Source organism: Bactrocera neohumeralis, unplaced genomic scaffold (genome assembly GCF_024586455.1).
Source record: "Bactrocera neohumeralis isolate Rockhampton unplaced genomic scaffold, APGP_CSIRO_Bneo_wtdbg2-racon-allhic-juicebox.fasta_v2 cluster09, whole genome shotgun sequence".
NCBI lineage: Eukaryota > Metazoa > Arthropoda > Insecta > Diptera > Tephritidae > Bactrocera > Bactrocera neohumeralis.
Window position 1 is genome coordinate 9,965,065 of NW_026089622.1, and position 15,693 is coordinate 9,980,757.

The 15,693-nt window shown below is 37.6% G+C and overlaps 1 protein-coding gene across 25 annotated transcripts in view; it reads right to left on the reverse strand.

Annotated features, from left to right (window-relative positions):
• Positions 1-15,693, reverse strand: part of LOC126764476 (FERM domain-containing protein 8) — a 459,702-nt gene that overhangs the window by 373,442 nt on the left and 70,567 nt on the right. For all 25 annotated transcript variants that reach the window (XR_007668006.1, XR_007668005.1, XR_007668007.1 and 22 more), the window contains one exon: positions 8,612-8,760. Coding sequence is in view for 22 of the 25 variants with exons in the window: in XM_050482181.1 (XP_050338138.1) it covers positions 8,612-8,760 (149 nt within the window). In the remaining 3 variants the exon portion in view is untranslated. The remainder of the gene's footprint in view (positions 1-8,611; positions 8,761-15,693) is intronic.

The window sequence follows — 15,693 nt, forward strand, 5'->3', positions numbered from 1 at the left end:
TAGTCTCTGTTTCTCGAGAGAGGGCTTTACTTCTCAATTGAGTAGGCAGTCCGAAGTAGAACCTGTTGGTAACAGTTATTCTGCCTTGGATTTCGAGGCTAATATTGTTTTACTGCCAATGCTGGTTGCAGGATAGACGAAATTATTTACGACTGCGAAGTTATGACTGTCAACAGTGATGTGGGCCAAGACGCAAGTACGACAACTGTCGACGACAGGAGATATTACGTCTTGCTCTCGTTCACTACCAGACCTATTTTCTATTTGCTTCGCTGTCTTATCCAGTCTGGAGAAAGCAGAACTAACGGCGCGGATGTTGAAGCCAATGTTATAAATGTCCTTGGCTTACGCCGGCAGCTGTACACTCTTATAGAAGATGGTACCTTCCCTATTAAGTTCTGCAGCTCGAATTATTTTCTTCAGTAGTAGATTGAAGAAGTTGCACGATAGAAAGTGGCATTGTTTGAAACCTCGTTTGCTATGTGGCCTCGTAGCCAGGTCTTTCTCCACCTTTTCCTTCCAACGGAGTGGAGGTCTTCCTTTTCCTCTGCTTCCTCCGGCGGATACATGACCTAGCCAGCGTAGCCGCTGTCTTTTAATTCGCTGAACTTCAAGTATATCAATGTCGTCATATAGCTCATCGTTCCATCGAATGCTATATTCGCCGTGGCCAACGCGCAAAGAACTATAAATCTTTCTTTTTATAATAAATGTAATGTTTGATTACACTGCTCCAACCTTATATTATATATCACAACTTTTGAAAAAAGTCAGCTTTAATTTTTAGTTTATGCCTGTTCAGATTTTAACGATTGAACTACCAAACAATTTATAACAGTGGACTGCAGTTTGATAAATTTTTCAATTGTTTCTTACTGAATTCTGGGCAAGTTCATTAGTATCGTCTAAAAGCATCCCAAGACAAATTGAAATTATCGTCATTTAGTGCGAAATGTCTTACTATTACGCATGCTTGAACTTTAGTTTTGTATCGGAGGTGATACAATTTTTGTGATTTTAATAATTTTTGGTGTTTTATGTAAACAACTGTAAACAGGCAACGCGCAAAGGACTATAAATCTTTCGCAGAACTTTTCTCTCGAAAACTTGCAGCGGATCAGTTGTTGTCATCGTCCAAGCCTCTGCACCATATAGCAGGACGGGAATTATGAGCGACTTATTTAGTTTGCCTTTTGTTCGTCGATAGAGGACTTTACTTTTCAATTGCCTAGTCAGTCCGAAGTAGCACCTGTTGGCAAGAGTTCTCCTGCGTTGGATTTCCGGGCTGACATTGTTGGTGGTGTTTACGCTGGTTCCAAGATAAAAAAACTTCAAAGTTATGACAGTGTGGAAAAAGCAGAACTAACGGCGCAGGTGTTGAGACCGATGATATCAATATCATCGGCATACGCCAGCCGTACCTGCTCGATTAAGTTCTGCAGCTCGAACTATTTTCTCCAGCTGCAGATTGAAGAAGTCGCTCTACAGGGAGTCTCCTTGTCTAAAACCTTCGTCCTTCCCGATCCTGACGGCGCTTTTGGTGCTGCTCAACGTCAGTTTACACAGCCGTATTAGTTTTGCGGGGATACCAAATTCAGACATCGCAGCATAAAGGCAGCTCCTTTTCATGCTGCCGAAAGCAGCTTTGAAATCGACGAAGAGGTGGTGTGTGTCGATTCTCTTTTCACGGCTCTTTTCCAAGATTTGGCATATGGTGAATATCTGGTCGGTTGTTGATTTTCCAGGTCTAAGGCCACACTGATAACACTAATCAGTTTGTTGACGGTGGGCTTTAATCTTTCACACAATACGCTCTATAGAACCTTATATGCGATGTTGAGGAGGCTTATCCCACGATAGTTGGCGCAGATTGTGGGGTTTCCGTTTTTATGGATTGGGCAGAGCACACTTAAATTCCAAGCGTCGGGCATGCTTTCGTCCGACCATATTTTACAAAGAAGCTGATGCATGATCCTTATCAGTTATTCGCCTCCGTGTTTGCTCGGCCGGTAATCCATCGGCTCCCACCGCTTTGTTGTTCTTCAGGCATGTAATTGCTATTCGAACGTTGCGGAACTAGGGCCCACTTATTCGTTATCTGAAAGCTGAAGCAGTTGACAATTTCTAGTAATGAGGTGACATATTTTATTTTTATAAACTTTTATACCGATATATTCATTACTGCATCATTTGTGTACAGAAAAGGCCCCGCCCTCTAATAAGTTTAATGTACATTTTTCCTAAACCACTTAAGCTACAACAACAAATTTCTTCGGCGCAAATATTATAAAAACTCGACTAAGTGAAAATGGATGAAATCGGAAGATAAGCCCGATCACTCCCCATATCGGAACTGTTCAAAACTACTAAAAGCGCAATAAGTCAATACCAAATTAGGCCAGGGACAATAAATTTTACCTTCGAGATGGCTTGAGAGGGCTTTATGGAATTCAGTGTGAAAATTAGGTGAAAGGCGTGGCACCGCCCACTTTTTGGTGAAATCAGTTTAGTATGTAGCAATCCTTTCATATTTCATTGTCACAGTAGGAAAATGGGCGAAAGCGGACTACAACCATGCCTATTTTCCACATAACACAGTTTTAAATTCCCCTCGAATCTCTTACTTTCCAGTACACACATCAAGAAGTAACTGATATGACGGGATAAAAATTATTTTAAAGTATGCCACTTTATAGCAAAATTGTCCAAATTCAACCAAAAATGTTCAAGCCACTAGGTACCGAATATGGGGACCCAAGTATGTATAGTTGACTTTTCACCGAAAATATCAATGTAATGATAATAGTATCTTTATCTATTAAAAACTTCCAGGTGACTTTATGTTGGATAAATCGGCCATTATTTGCTTTACTCATAACAGTATATTTTTGTGCGTAAACTAACTTAGCCCGTATGCAACTATTACAAGGATTTTGGAACATCCGGCTGACTTTGCTTCAAAAATGTGAGGTACCTTAATGTAATCTAGGAGACATTTTTTTTAGTATGTTGAATGATAATAGTTGATAGATAAAATCGGGTCGATGCAATTATAACTGCCATAAACTACGTATATTGATTTTCGTTTTTCTGACAAATCGTATGCCGAATTTATCCGTCAGAGTACGACTTATATTGAGTACTGACTCAAACCACGTGAAGTGGTCCATGAAAATTTCACAAAATCACCGATTTTGCAAATTAGCAGTTCATTAGGAAGGGGATGAGACGCATACCCCTTGATATAAATATTTCTCCAAAATTCTATTTTTTGTTAAAGTTATTGAAGGTTGAAATTTAGTGCACTATAAAATTGTAAAACAATTTTCTGATAAAAAATAATTTTACAATTCTTACTTGTTCAAGTTTTAATTTTATGAAATATGTATTTCATTGCTGCAACGATTCCGGCCTTCGTGTTGAAACATAGAAATAAAAATTGGCGTTAAACTACAGGGTTTGTCCGGAAAGTAATAGGACTGATTTTCTTCCGCCGCGACGGTTAGACATGCATGGTGCAAGACAAAAATGCAGCGTTCGTTAAAGCAGAGATTAAATTCTGTGCGAAACTCGGTAAATCTGCAACGGTGGTGTGTTTTAGTGGCACCAGGCCTTTTTGGTGGGCCGGGAAGAGTTCGCTGATGAAGACCTGAAGAATGAGAATGAAATATGCTCATTGACTTTTTGACATCAAAGGCATCGTGCATCATGAATTTTTCCCTTCGGGACAAACCGTCAACGACAAGTTTTACGGGGAAGTCCTCAAGAGACTCAAACGAAGGGTCGATCGGGTCCGACAAGACATCGCAGCCGATTGCAAGTTCCACTACGACAACGCTCCAGCCTACACCGCATTTCTTGTGAGCAGCTACATAACCTAGACCCAATGCCACCGCAGCCGCCCTACAGCCCAGATGTGGCTCCTCTAGACTTTTTTGTTTCGTTGCCAGAAAAAGCCGATGAAAGCCAAGCAATTTGAGATGACAGAGGGGATCCAAGCAGTATGCACCTCGACTCTCAAGACTATTTCGGAGAATGTCTTCCGTGATGACTTAAATGCTTGGAAATCCCGCTGACAGCGCTGCATCGACACAGAAGGACCCCATTTTGAAAGTTTTTAAAGAATTGTAACAACTGGTTCAATATTTTTTTTAAATCGACTCAGTCCTATTACTTTCCGGACAAACCCTGTACAAGATATTATCCGTACAAGGACCTACAATCAAAAACAATCATCAAAAATTTCCAAAATAGCCGGTTTTTTTAAGTTGAGTTTTATCCAAGTTTTTAGGTTCTTAGGGCAACGCAAGTTTTAATATTTTAGTAGGTTATTTGGAAACGTATAATCTATCTATCTATATATGAGAAATCGGTTTTTCCGAAATTCCACACTAGGTGAAAAACTTTGGGTAATTTCTTCAATTCGTCTTCTAAGACAAACTGCGGTCGTTGTAATAAGTTAATGCAATCGGTAAATGCATCACTTTTGACACTAATTGAATTTTCAAATTTTTCTCCTTAATTATAAATAGCGGATATGTTAACCCAAGATATCAGAGTGGTGAAGATGGCTAGGAACTCACTGCTTTTGGTGGCACTGTACCTGCCCTTCGACTCCACGGAAGAACTGAGGAAGATCACGGAGTACGCAGAAAAAATTTTAATTATTATTGGAACAGATGCTAGTTCGCATCATACAGCCTGGGAATGATTCTGTTTGACAACATTAACTCCACCTCACTATAAATATACGTAACCTCCTTTATAAATAGGGGTAAAGGCGCATAGAAGTGTGGCAGCCTATTATCGGACAAGAAATTATCTTTTCCAACTACAGATACAGTAATTTCAAAGTTTATAGCGGAGATATTGAGCTACAGAGGCCCAGAACATACTGGAGCACTTATGTGACCTAACTGAGTCGCTCCATAACTACTCCCTCAGTTCCTGATCCCTTAAGTTTTGTGTTAAACATAGGTTTAGCAGTGTAAAACGTCTCATTATTGGTGCCCTGAATGAAAGGGGAACCAATGAACCTATGTCGGAACTCTCGCAGGGCCTTTGACAAGGCTAAACTTTACAATCATCTGTCAAATGTCCAAATGCTTTTCTCATATCGTGAAAAGAAATACAGACTCAGAATGGCAAAACGCCACTTTTGGCGTTTATTCTGTGGTCAAGAAGATAACGTACGTGGTACGGCAAAACTTAAAAAAAAAAATCCGAAAAGTCATATACAGACCGCACTTATGGTTGGCAGTCAAGGGTGCACTGCACTTAACATGGAGGATACAAAAATATAATATTATATATAATTATGGTTACCAAAGCGTTTAGTAATTGCGAACCTTTTAAAGCAGCAACGGTACAGATCTAAGTTCTGTAGGATTGCGGGGAAATGCACCATCCTTGTCGGCTGCTTTAAAAGGTTCGCAACTACGAAACGCTTTGTTTCACCACGTTGAATATACATATGTATATAAATTGTCGGTGTCCGTCTAGGGTATACAGTAAACTTTAAATCGCATTTACATGTTCCAATGTAAAAAAATTGTTTCCAGAGATTTTACATACTTCATCAGCATTATTTCCATACCAAGTTTTTCCCAAATTCCAATCAACTTATCTTGTACTTGAATAGTGAATGATTTATGGGAAAACTTTTTTGTTCTGTTTTAGCACGTTCGCTTAAGTAAAAATAATATCTCAAGATATCCAGATGGGTTGGTAAATTAAGATCAGTCAAATCAGTAGACACACCAAAAACAGTAACATCATGCTTGGGTATATGACTCATTGGGTTTTCGATAGTTGTTGATGTAGTTGCTTCATCTTGCGGTGTAGATAATGGTGGATTCATTGTAAACTTTTTGAGGTAATAAGAATGAAATGGTAATTGTAAAGTAAGACGCGTAGGGTTTCGGTTGTTAAATAGAACTCAGCTCTGGTTGCCCAGAGATCCTTTATTTATAGCATTCCTTATCCTAATTTATGTATGCACCACATGCTGAGTGCATACACACATCTTAACACTAATCTACTGTACATACCGACAGTATGTACACATATCTTAAGCATAAGTGTTTTCAAGAGCAAACGCAATTGTCTATTGTTAGTTTTAGATCATTTGCGATCTTCAGGGCAAACATAATTGTTTCTTGTCTATTGTTAGTTTAGGATCATTTGCGATCTCAAAGGCAAACATAATTGTTTCTTGTCTATTGTTAGTTTAGGATCATTTGCGATCTCAAGGGCAAGCACAATTGTCTATTGTTAGTTTAAGATCATGACTTAAATTAATTTTTTTCATTTACATATGTTCTGACTAAATAAATTTCTTAAGAGAAAAAATAGATATTATTATAAATAATAAATAAAAATAAAGAAAAAACATAGCAATTTAGCTCATTTTTTCATGTAAATCACCAAAAATGGTGATTTTTTGAAATGATTGTATGGGGAAACCCCCCAGTGGAGTTCCAGGGGGTGTGCCACTGGCATGGGTGGATCGGCCGTCCAAAGTTAGTGGGGGTCGGTCATACATTTGGACTCGATTGGAGCACTCTAAATGGGTCAAAGTGGGATTTTTCAAAATTCGCCTCTACCCAAAAGTTCGACCCAAATTGGGGGACATCAAAATTCGTTTCAGAGGTATGGTTCCTTCGGCAAAGTATCTTATTTTGATCCCTAGAATATGATTTTCATAAAGCAATGGGCGATTTTTTGGCCTTCCCACAAAACGACCCGGCCTAGTATACACCCAGTAGATGACAGGATGCCAAAATTACCATCACACCCTAGTGGTATTAATTGACGTGGAAGGCGCATTCAACAATGTTAGTACGGTTGCTCTGATATCTGCTATTACTACTTTTGACATTAATCATAACGTGTTGGCCTGATTAAGGCACATGCTAATCCATAGAAAATAAACATACATTGGGGAAGGTATAAAAATCGCTCATCAGATCAACTGTGGCACCCCGCAAAGAGGTATCCTATCCGCTTTGTTTTGGAGTGCCTGAATGAATTCTTCCTTGTACTTGATAGGGTTAACTTTAAGTTTGTTTCTTATACGGACGACCTCATTGTCGGCTGTTCAGGAAAGAACCTTAATCGGCTCATAGAAAAAAGCCTTGAGATCTCCGCCAACTGGGCGTCTTTGAAGAGTAGAAGAACTGTACTCTCGAGCTCTGTCAAAGATTTATGAGTCATCCTAGATAAGAAACTAAGCTGGAGAGAACACATAGAGAGCACAGCTTTCAAAACTCTTCGAATCTGGAACTCATTCAAAACAACTTTTGCACCAAACTAGGGTTAACGATTCCATCCGCTAACGCGTCATCTTCCCCATACTAACATATGTATGTTGCGGTGGTACGGTGAATAGCATTATCAAAAAAGCGCATTAAATCCTTGGAACAGGTGCAATGAGCTTGCTTACTAGGGATTACGGGCGCAATGAAAACTACGTTAATTAAGGCTCTGGAGGTTGTCCTTGACATCCAGTCAATACTTATACAAATATGAGGAAATTACCGGTTAAATTGGTAATGCGATCGAGTAAGGAAGGCAACTGAGAAAATAAACACAACGTTTTCAACTCCAATTGAGGGAGGGGACCATAGTTTTGTGATCGGTAGTTCCAAGAGCGAAATTTATATATTCACTCACTGATCTAAAAGTGAACTAGGAACAGAAGGGTGCTTCTTCGGTAGTAATCTTTATGCAGAAAGTAGGTTCAAACTAAATGTGTACAATTCATCTTTTAAGGCCGAAATTTGCGATAAGGCTATTCGTACCGCCAATACTAAGTCTCATTACGTATATGCGTTTATGTAAGCAGGTTATAACTAGACCCCAACGAGGTAACTTTGTTAACATCATCTGGGTTCCCGGTCATATAGGAATAGAAGAAAATTAAAAGCAGACGAGTTGATCCGCACGGAGGCAACTAAAAACATTATCCCTCTAAGCTGTCCCAGGATATTCAACTCCCTCAACGGTTGCTTGAAGCGATGGACCCAGAGAAACACCTCAGGTCTTGGAACAGAAGCAATATACGGCATACGGTAGAATTAGTTGGGGTAGTGTTGATGGTGAACAGACCAAAAAGCTCCTACTTTTAGGTAAAAGGGAGCTTAATAACATTGATGATGATAAGATCCTGTAACATTACCTTTGCGAATACTCAGCCTTCAGCCGGATGAGATGCGACATATTTCACGGCTCTCAATGTTCCAGCTTAAGAGACATTGAGCTTTATAATGCCCTTTTCAACCAGCCAACCATCTTAATATTATACCCAGCTGACTACTTCGAGTAAACTCGTACCGTAATAAAACTAAATATTTTCGACTAAGCAAACAAATATAAGCTTAGCATATTTAGATTGGATTTTGGATCCCAAGACTAAATTATTGATTTGCTTTTCGTATCATTTATGTGACCTGGTTTTGACTGCAACCGAACTCAACCTTAATTTCGAAAATTTCACAAACCTGAAATTTTAACAAATATTGAAATATTTCACATATATTATTCAGAGCATTTGTGATAATATATATACTACTCTTATTTTAACCTCAATCTGACCACATTCCTCACTTACATTTTGCAAGGGCCTTTGAATCAATGATGTAGATTTGGATCCATTTATATTATTTATAATAACTGAATTATTACATGATGTACTTTGCAATCTAGAGTGATCTGATTTAATGTTTAACTTATGGTCGCCATTGGTCAAAATATCCGTATCTGCAAAAAATAAGTGAAAAGTTTATTATTATTATTTAAAAATGATAATTTACTGTACATAAAATTGTCTGGACATGGCGGCAACTCAACAAACCATATCAACCGATAAAAAAATTCCATTTATTGAAATTTTTCAAATTACACATAATATACATTACAATTTTGTTCTTAATTTCTGTTATATTCGTATGAATAAATATTGGTACGACATATGAATAAATTTATTTTGCGAGTAAAATCAAGTTAAGTACGCAAACGAGAAGGAGCGTTCCAAAGTAAACAGGACTTTATGAATCTAGCGCCCCCTGGTGGCGCCATCTATATGTCGACTAGTGCGTTAGAATCTGATATCTTTTTATCGATTGCCCAGTGAGAATGAGCTTCGAACAAAGAGCCAACATTAAATTTTGTTTTAAAATTGGTAAAACAATTGATGAAACAAGTTAATGGTGATGAACTTAAGTTGTGCTTAAGTGCTGAAAATTGGAGGCTTAGGTACTGCTTAAGTAACAGCTGATTTTTGTTTTGAATTGTTTTGAATTTTCAGTTATTTGTCAAAAGAAGAATAATAAGAAATAAGAAATTATTTTTTTGTAAAAATATGGAATCGGATTGGAATTTCCACCAGTTCCAATAGGTGCTCCGACTAGCTAGCGATCGATATAACTTTCCTCGCAAATTTATGTATGTAATGATATAATAGATTTTATCTATTTTTCCCAATACCACTCAGGGGTGTTGTGGAATCTGATAGTTGTCGGAATCAGAATTGAAACTGATCAAAAAAAGCAGTAGGTGTCATGAATTCAGACATTATTGGTTTGATATTCGAAACAGAATTTGTATCGGTTTTGAGTGTCACAGAAACCAATTTTATCGGTTTTGCTGTCAGAAACAAAACAAGAAGATAGTCGCACACAGATTTGAAATGTAAGTTAAGAAATCGAGTTATTTTATTGTTTCGAATTGATTTATTTTTATTTCTATAAAAGAAAACATAAGAATAAAGTACGAAATGTTTTAATTATTGAGTTTTGGAAAAAATGCGGATATTTATATTTAAGGGGGGGAGCCGCTTTAGAGGCTTTTTGTGGTTTTTTTTTTGGGAGGGAAAGAAATAATTGTTTAAAGCAAAATTTTTAGGGTTTATAGTGTCACCGACAGTTTTAACAAGTGAGAGGCATTCGTCAACAAGCAAACAAACGAGTAATCGAAGAACAACGTTTGAGAATTTTGAAAAAAAAAACTGTAGACAGAATTGTCAGCAGCATATTTTTATTTTGAAGTCAACGAATAAAGTTCAAACGTTTGAGAATTTTGAAAAAAACTGTAGGCAGAATTGTCAGCACCATATTTTTCAAATTTTGGAAGTCGACGAATAAAGTTCAAACGTTTGAGAATTTAAAAAAAAAATTGTAGACAGAATTGTCAGCAGCATATTTTTCAATTTTTGAAAGCCGACGAATAAAGTTTAAACAGCACGGAAACGACGGCAATGTCGGCAAGTGAAATGTCTGCTATGCAGAAGCAAATGGACGAGATGCTTGAATTAGATGGCGACGATGGAGACGACGCATCGTCCTTGCAGGACGAAAGGTCAGGAGAGGCCGAGCTGTCACCGACAGTTTCAACAAGTGAGAGGCATTCGTCAACAAGCAAGCAAACGGGGTAATGCTAGCAGGCGCTGGGAAATAAATTTAATTTTCTTTTGGAATATTTTATGATTCGTTCTATAATAAATTCTAAATAAATTTGTATTCGTTTAATAATAATCTGGAAATAAACAATTTGGACATTCTTGAGAATAATAATAATTTAAAATAAACAACTTGGACATTCTTGACAATAGTTATATATTTAAAAATCAGCCGAAAATTTTTTGGATACGAATTCTTTGATATTCTGCCTTAGGGAAGCAATTGCCCGATGCATCTCGCGTGTGCATTTGTCGGACGGCGAAAAGTATGTAGGTCGCAATTTCTATCGGGAACAAAAAATTTAAAGAGGTTCATATTTGTCAATAGCTTATGTTCAAGTTAAACTAGGAAAATGCCAACAAATAAAATTCTAAATTTTTTTAAAAAGTGGTTTTTGACCAAAAAAATGTTACTTTATGTTGCTTAAACATATGTTCAAACTTAAATTTTCTTAATTGTTGTAGTTTAAATAGAAGATAATTTAATGCCAAATATAATAAACTTTGCCCCAATTCCATCTGTTTAGTTTTTTTTTTCAATCCTGCCCGCCAATTAAGAAAAATCGTAAAAATGAAAAACCGAGTCAAAGTTTTCGGTTTCTGCCCAAACGCTCATATATCGCTCAGTCACTATTTCCCTTCTAGCTTCAACAATATTTCGAATTCTCATCTATAAATGTTATCTCTTAAAATCTTTCTTTAATTCGGAACTAATTAAAAACTTTAATAGGATTGCCTCCAAATGTATTCATTTGCAAGTTTTGTCACATTATTAAACAGCTGGTTCGAATATTGGTTTTGCGTATGTTCGAAAAGACGACAATCCAATCAGATTCTGTAACACCATTGATAATCAGAATTGGTTTGCAATTCTGACAGCTAAGCAATTCTGTCTTGGATTCCACAACACCCCTGACTATATCCAGCATAAAGTCCCCTGTAAGTTCGAAAATCTTTATAATAGGTATATGGGGGCTCAGGAAAGTATTGACCTAATTCAAGCCATTTTAACATACAGACATACCATTGTCAGAGCAGTGCTATCCCTGAACTGCAATGATATATCTCACACAATGACCCATATTTTCGATCAAATATTCGGTACCTAGGGGATTGAATAGTCTTTTTTGGATTTTAACAATTTTTTGTCATAAGATGGCATGCACTAAGGGCATTATTCGTGCAAAGTTTAATCCCATTATATATTATTAATTGCTTCTTCATTTGGGTACTGGAAAGTTAAAGAATGAAGTGGGTTTTAAAATTGTGCTTTATGGGAAATAGGCGTGGTTATTGTCCGATTTCAATCATTTTCACGGAGTGACATGGGATTATGAAAAGAATGCCACGTTCAAATTTTGTCGAATTTGGTCAGTCGGGTCACGATGGATTTAACCAAAAAGTGGGCGGTGCCACACCCATCCCAAAATTTTTACCATAGCTCCTATAAAGCTTTGTCATACCATCCCGGCGGGAAATTTTTACGTTTCTGGCGAATTTAGTTATTGATTTATCGCGCATTTATTAGTTTTAAACAATACCGTTTCATCTGTTTTCACACTATAGGCAGTAGCTCTTTTATCATTCGTGCTGGGTTTCAAAACTTTTTATCCACAGGTGCCCCTTGTTACTGCGATCCCCTGTGATAAACTACAGTTTTATATCTTAATAGTTATGGCATTTCATAGGTTTTCGGCTAATGGCAATTTGTGGGCGTATCAGTTGTCCGATTACGCCGATCTACCAAGATTCATGAAGATATCTCAATTTTTACTCAAGTTATTGCTTGCACGGACGGACGGCAGACAGACAGTCAACCGGATTTAAACTTTTCTCGCCACCTTGATCATTTATATATATATAACGATATATCTATCTCGATTAGTTTTAGGTAATACGTACAACCGTTACGTGAACAAAACTAAAATACTCTATAGCAACTGGTTGCAAGAGTTTAAAAATCGCTGCGGGGACCTAAACTTGACGGCTATATACCACCCACCTCTGCTTAAAATTACAGACAACCAATTTAAATAGTTTTCTGTAAGGCTAGGTCATAAAAATCTCGCAGGTGGAGATTATAATGCAAAATACATGTATTGAAGCTCACAACTAATTAATCCGAAAGGAAAACAGCTGTATCAAACTGTTATAAATAGGTGCAATAACTTTGAAATAATATCTCCTTGTAAGCCGACATATTGGCCTAGTGATCGTAACAAAATACTAGATTTAATTGATTTTGCTGTAATCAAAAATATAGATAAATCGCACATAACAGCTGATACAAGTATTGATTTATCTTCTGACCACTCTCCTGTACTAATAAATATATGTGAACAACACATATTCGTTGATCCAAAAGTGAGTCTAACATATTATAAAACGAACTGGTTAAAATATAAAAAATAAGTGAGTGGACACTTTAATTTCGAGTGCAGAATAAATACAGGAAAAGATATTGACGAAAGCTTAAGAGAACTCAATGATATAATAACTAACGCAGATATCTTAGCAACACCAACAACTTGCAACCAAACTTGACGCCAGAAAACTCACTAAAAGAGAAATAGAAAAGCTTGTAAATGAAAAAAGGCGTGCAAGACGAGAATGGCCAATGAATCGCTCCCCTTGCACTCAGCTTCAATTGAAGTAAGTTGTACGTAAATTAAAAAAAAGCGCTTAAACGTGAGGAAGAATTAAACATTGAAATGTGTATCTTTGGAAAGCCCAAAAGTCCATGAAGCCACCAATTGACTCCAACATGTCCCTAAGACAGCGGAATGGAATGCACCTGGAATGTCCGGTCCCTTAATTGGGAATGTACCGCTGCCCAGGTGAATTGTTAGAGTAAAGGCTGACATCACCGCCGTCCAATAAATGCGATGGACGGGACAAGGACTGATTCGAGTAGGTGCTTGTGGCATTTACTACAGTGGCCATATAAGGGTGTGGGATTCCAGGTGGGAGAACCGTCGAGTACTGTCATTCGCCCCGGTGGATGAACGTTTAGCCACAATTCGCATCAAATCGAAGTTCATCAACATATCGCTGATTTGCTCCCATGCCCCGACGGAAGCGAAGGACGATGTGACCAAAGATGGCTTCTATGAGAGCTAGGAACACACATATGAGAGCTTCCCGCCTCAATATCAAAATCGTGCTTGACAACTTTAAAGCCAGGGTGGGAAAGAAAGGTACCTTTGGCACAAGAGTCGGTAAATTCAGTCTCCACGAAAAAACATCCCCAAATGGGTAGAGGCTATCTGTAGTACTAGATTCCAGCATAGAAAAACCACCAGCCACATCGATAATGTTGTGATAGACGTACAGAACAGAAAATCGTTATTCACAACCTTTTCGTCGATTTCGAAGCTGCTTTTGACAGCACTTCTTCAACCTCCTTTTGGAGACAAGAATTCTAGTTGCAGAACTTAACAGTGAAGGAACCCTATTCTATAAGAGTGTACAGTTGCTGGCTTACGTCGATGATATTGATATCATTGGCCTCAACACCCTCGCCGTTAGTTTTGCTTTCTCAAGAATGGATAAGTCAGCAAAGCCAATGGGTTTGGTTAACGAGGGCAAGACGAAATATTTCCTGTCATCAAACAAACAGTCGTCGCACTCGCGGCTAGGCACCCACGTCACTGTTGACAATCATAATTTTGAAGTGGTAGATAATTTCGTCTTTCTTGGAACCAGTATAAACACCAACAACAACGCCAGCCTCGAAATCCACCGCAGAATATCTCTTGTCAACAAGTGCTACTTCGGACTAAGTAGAAAATTGAAAAGTAAAGTCCGTTCTCGACGAACAAGTACAGATCTCTACACGATAAGTCATTCATTATTCCCATCCTGCTATATGGTGCAGAGTCATGGATGATGACAACATCTGATGAGTCGACGTTACGAGTTTTCGATAGAAACGTTCTGTGAACGAATATCGTAACGTTAAGCTGTATGAGATATACGACGACATTGACATAATTCAGCGAATTAACAGACAGCGGCCACGCTGGCTAGATCATGTCGTCCGAATGGACGAAAAGACACCAGCTCTGAAAGTAGTAGAAGTAACTTATCTTGTTATTCACCTAGATAGAAGGCTCACGTGGAGAAAACATGACATAGTAAAGTAACTTGCATGAAGATAACAGCTGCAAATTTAAATTGGCTTTTAAATACTCGTAAAAACTCTAAACTTAGCCTAGACAACAAAATGCTTTTATACAATGCGGTCATAAAACCGATTTGATATTGCTATGTTAAAGAAAGAAGTAGAGCAGAATGCAATTTATATCTAAACTCCGAGACCAGTGAAACCCATTGGCTAATGCTTTGGTACATTCCTGCGATCAAACACGCCTTAAAAGAAGAGATATGCCTGCGTACTAAAGAGCATGGTATCACCAAAACAGCTCAATTACTTGCTTAAGCTTGTGTAGTTTTGAAATAGATTTAAGAGTTTATAACTTATTGTTAGGCTTTGAAAACAAAGCATATCCAATAAATTAGGTAATATTGAATAAAAACAATATTGCAGTAGCTCTTTAGTTTTAGTGCAAGTCCATAACCCTTCAGTCTGTATTTTGTATTTATTTCCTATAAAATTTAGTTGAACTGTCTTCTGTTCAATATTTTTGTATCTGCTCCTAAATAATTGCAAAGTTACGATTACGCCCATCTACGAAGTCGTGTTGATGTTGTATACTAAGAAACCCGGATACCAAGTTATATAAAGACATCTCAATTCTTATTCAAGCTGCAGCTTGCACGGACGGACAGACAGACAGTCACTCGAATTGCAACTAGTCGCGTCATCATATATAAGGCAGTCGTATCTTTTCGTATTTCTAATCAAATTTCAACTTATTTTTTTATATTTATAATGCACTTAAACAAACCAAATATGACCATTTTGGTCGAACACTTTTTGCAATTTTTCCGCTAGAGACAATATTCCATCAGTGGTTTTTTGGCGAAAAGCTGCGACAAGTAATTTTCACGGGCTTCTCTTGAAGCCAACTTTACTCCATTAAGACTGTTCTGCATTGACCGAAACAAATGGTAATCCAATGTTGCAAGGTCAGGGCTATATGGAGGATCCTGATGGAAGACGAAGCCCTTTCTGTTAATCAGTTCTCGCCATTTTTTTGCTAGCTTCAAATCCTCAGTTGTTGACACTAAAGTGTAGAGTCATTCTTCCCTTTTTTATACGAAAATTTCAAAAT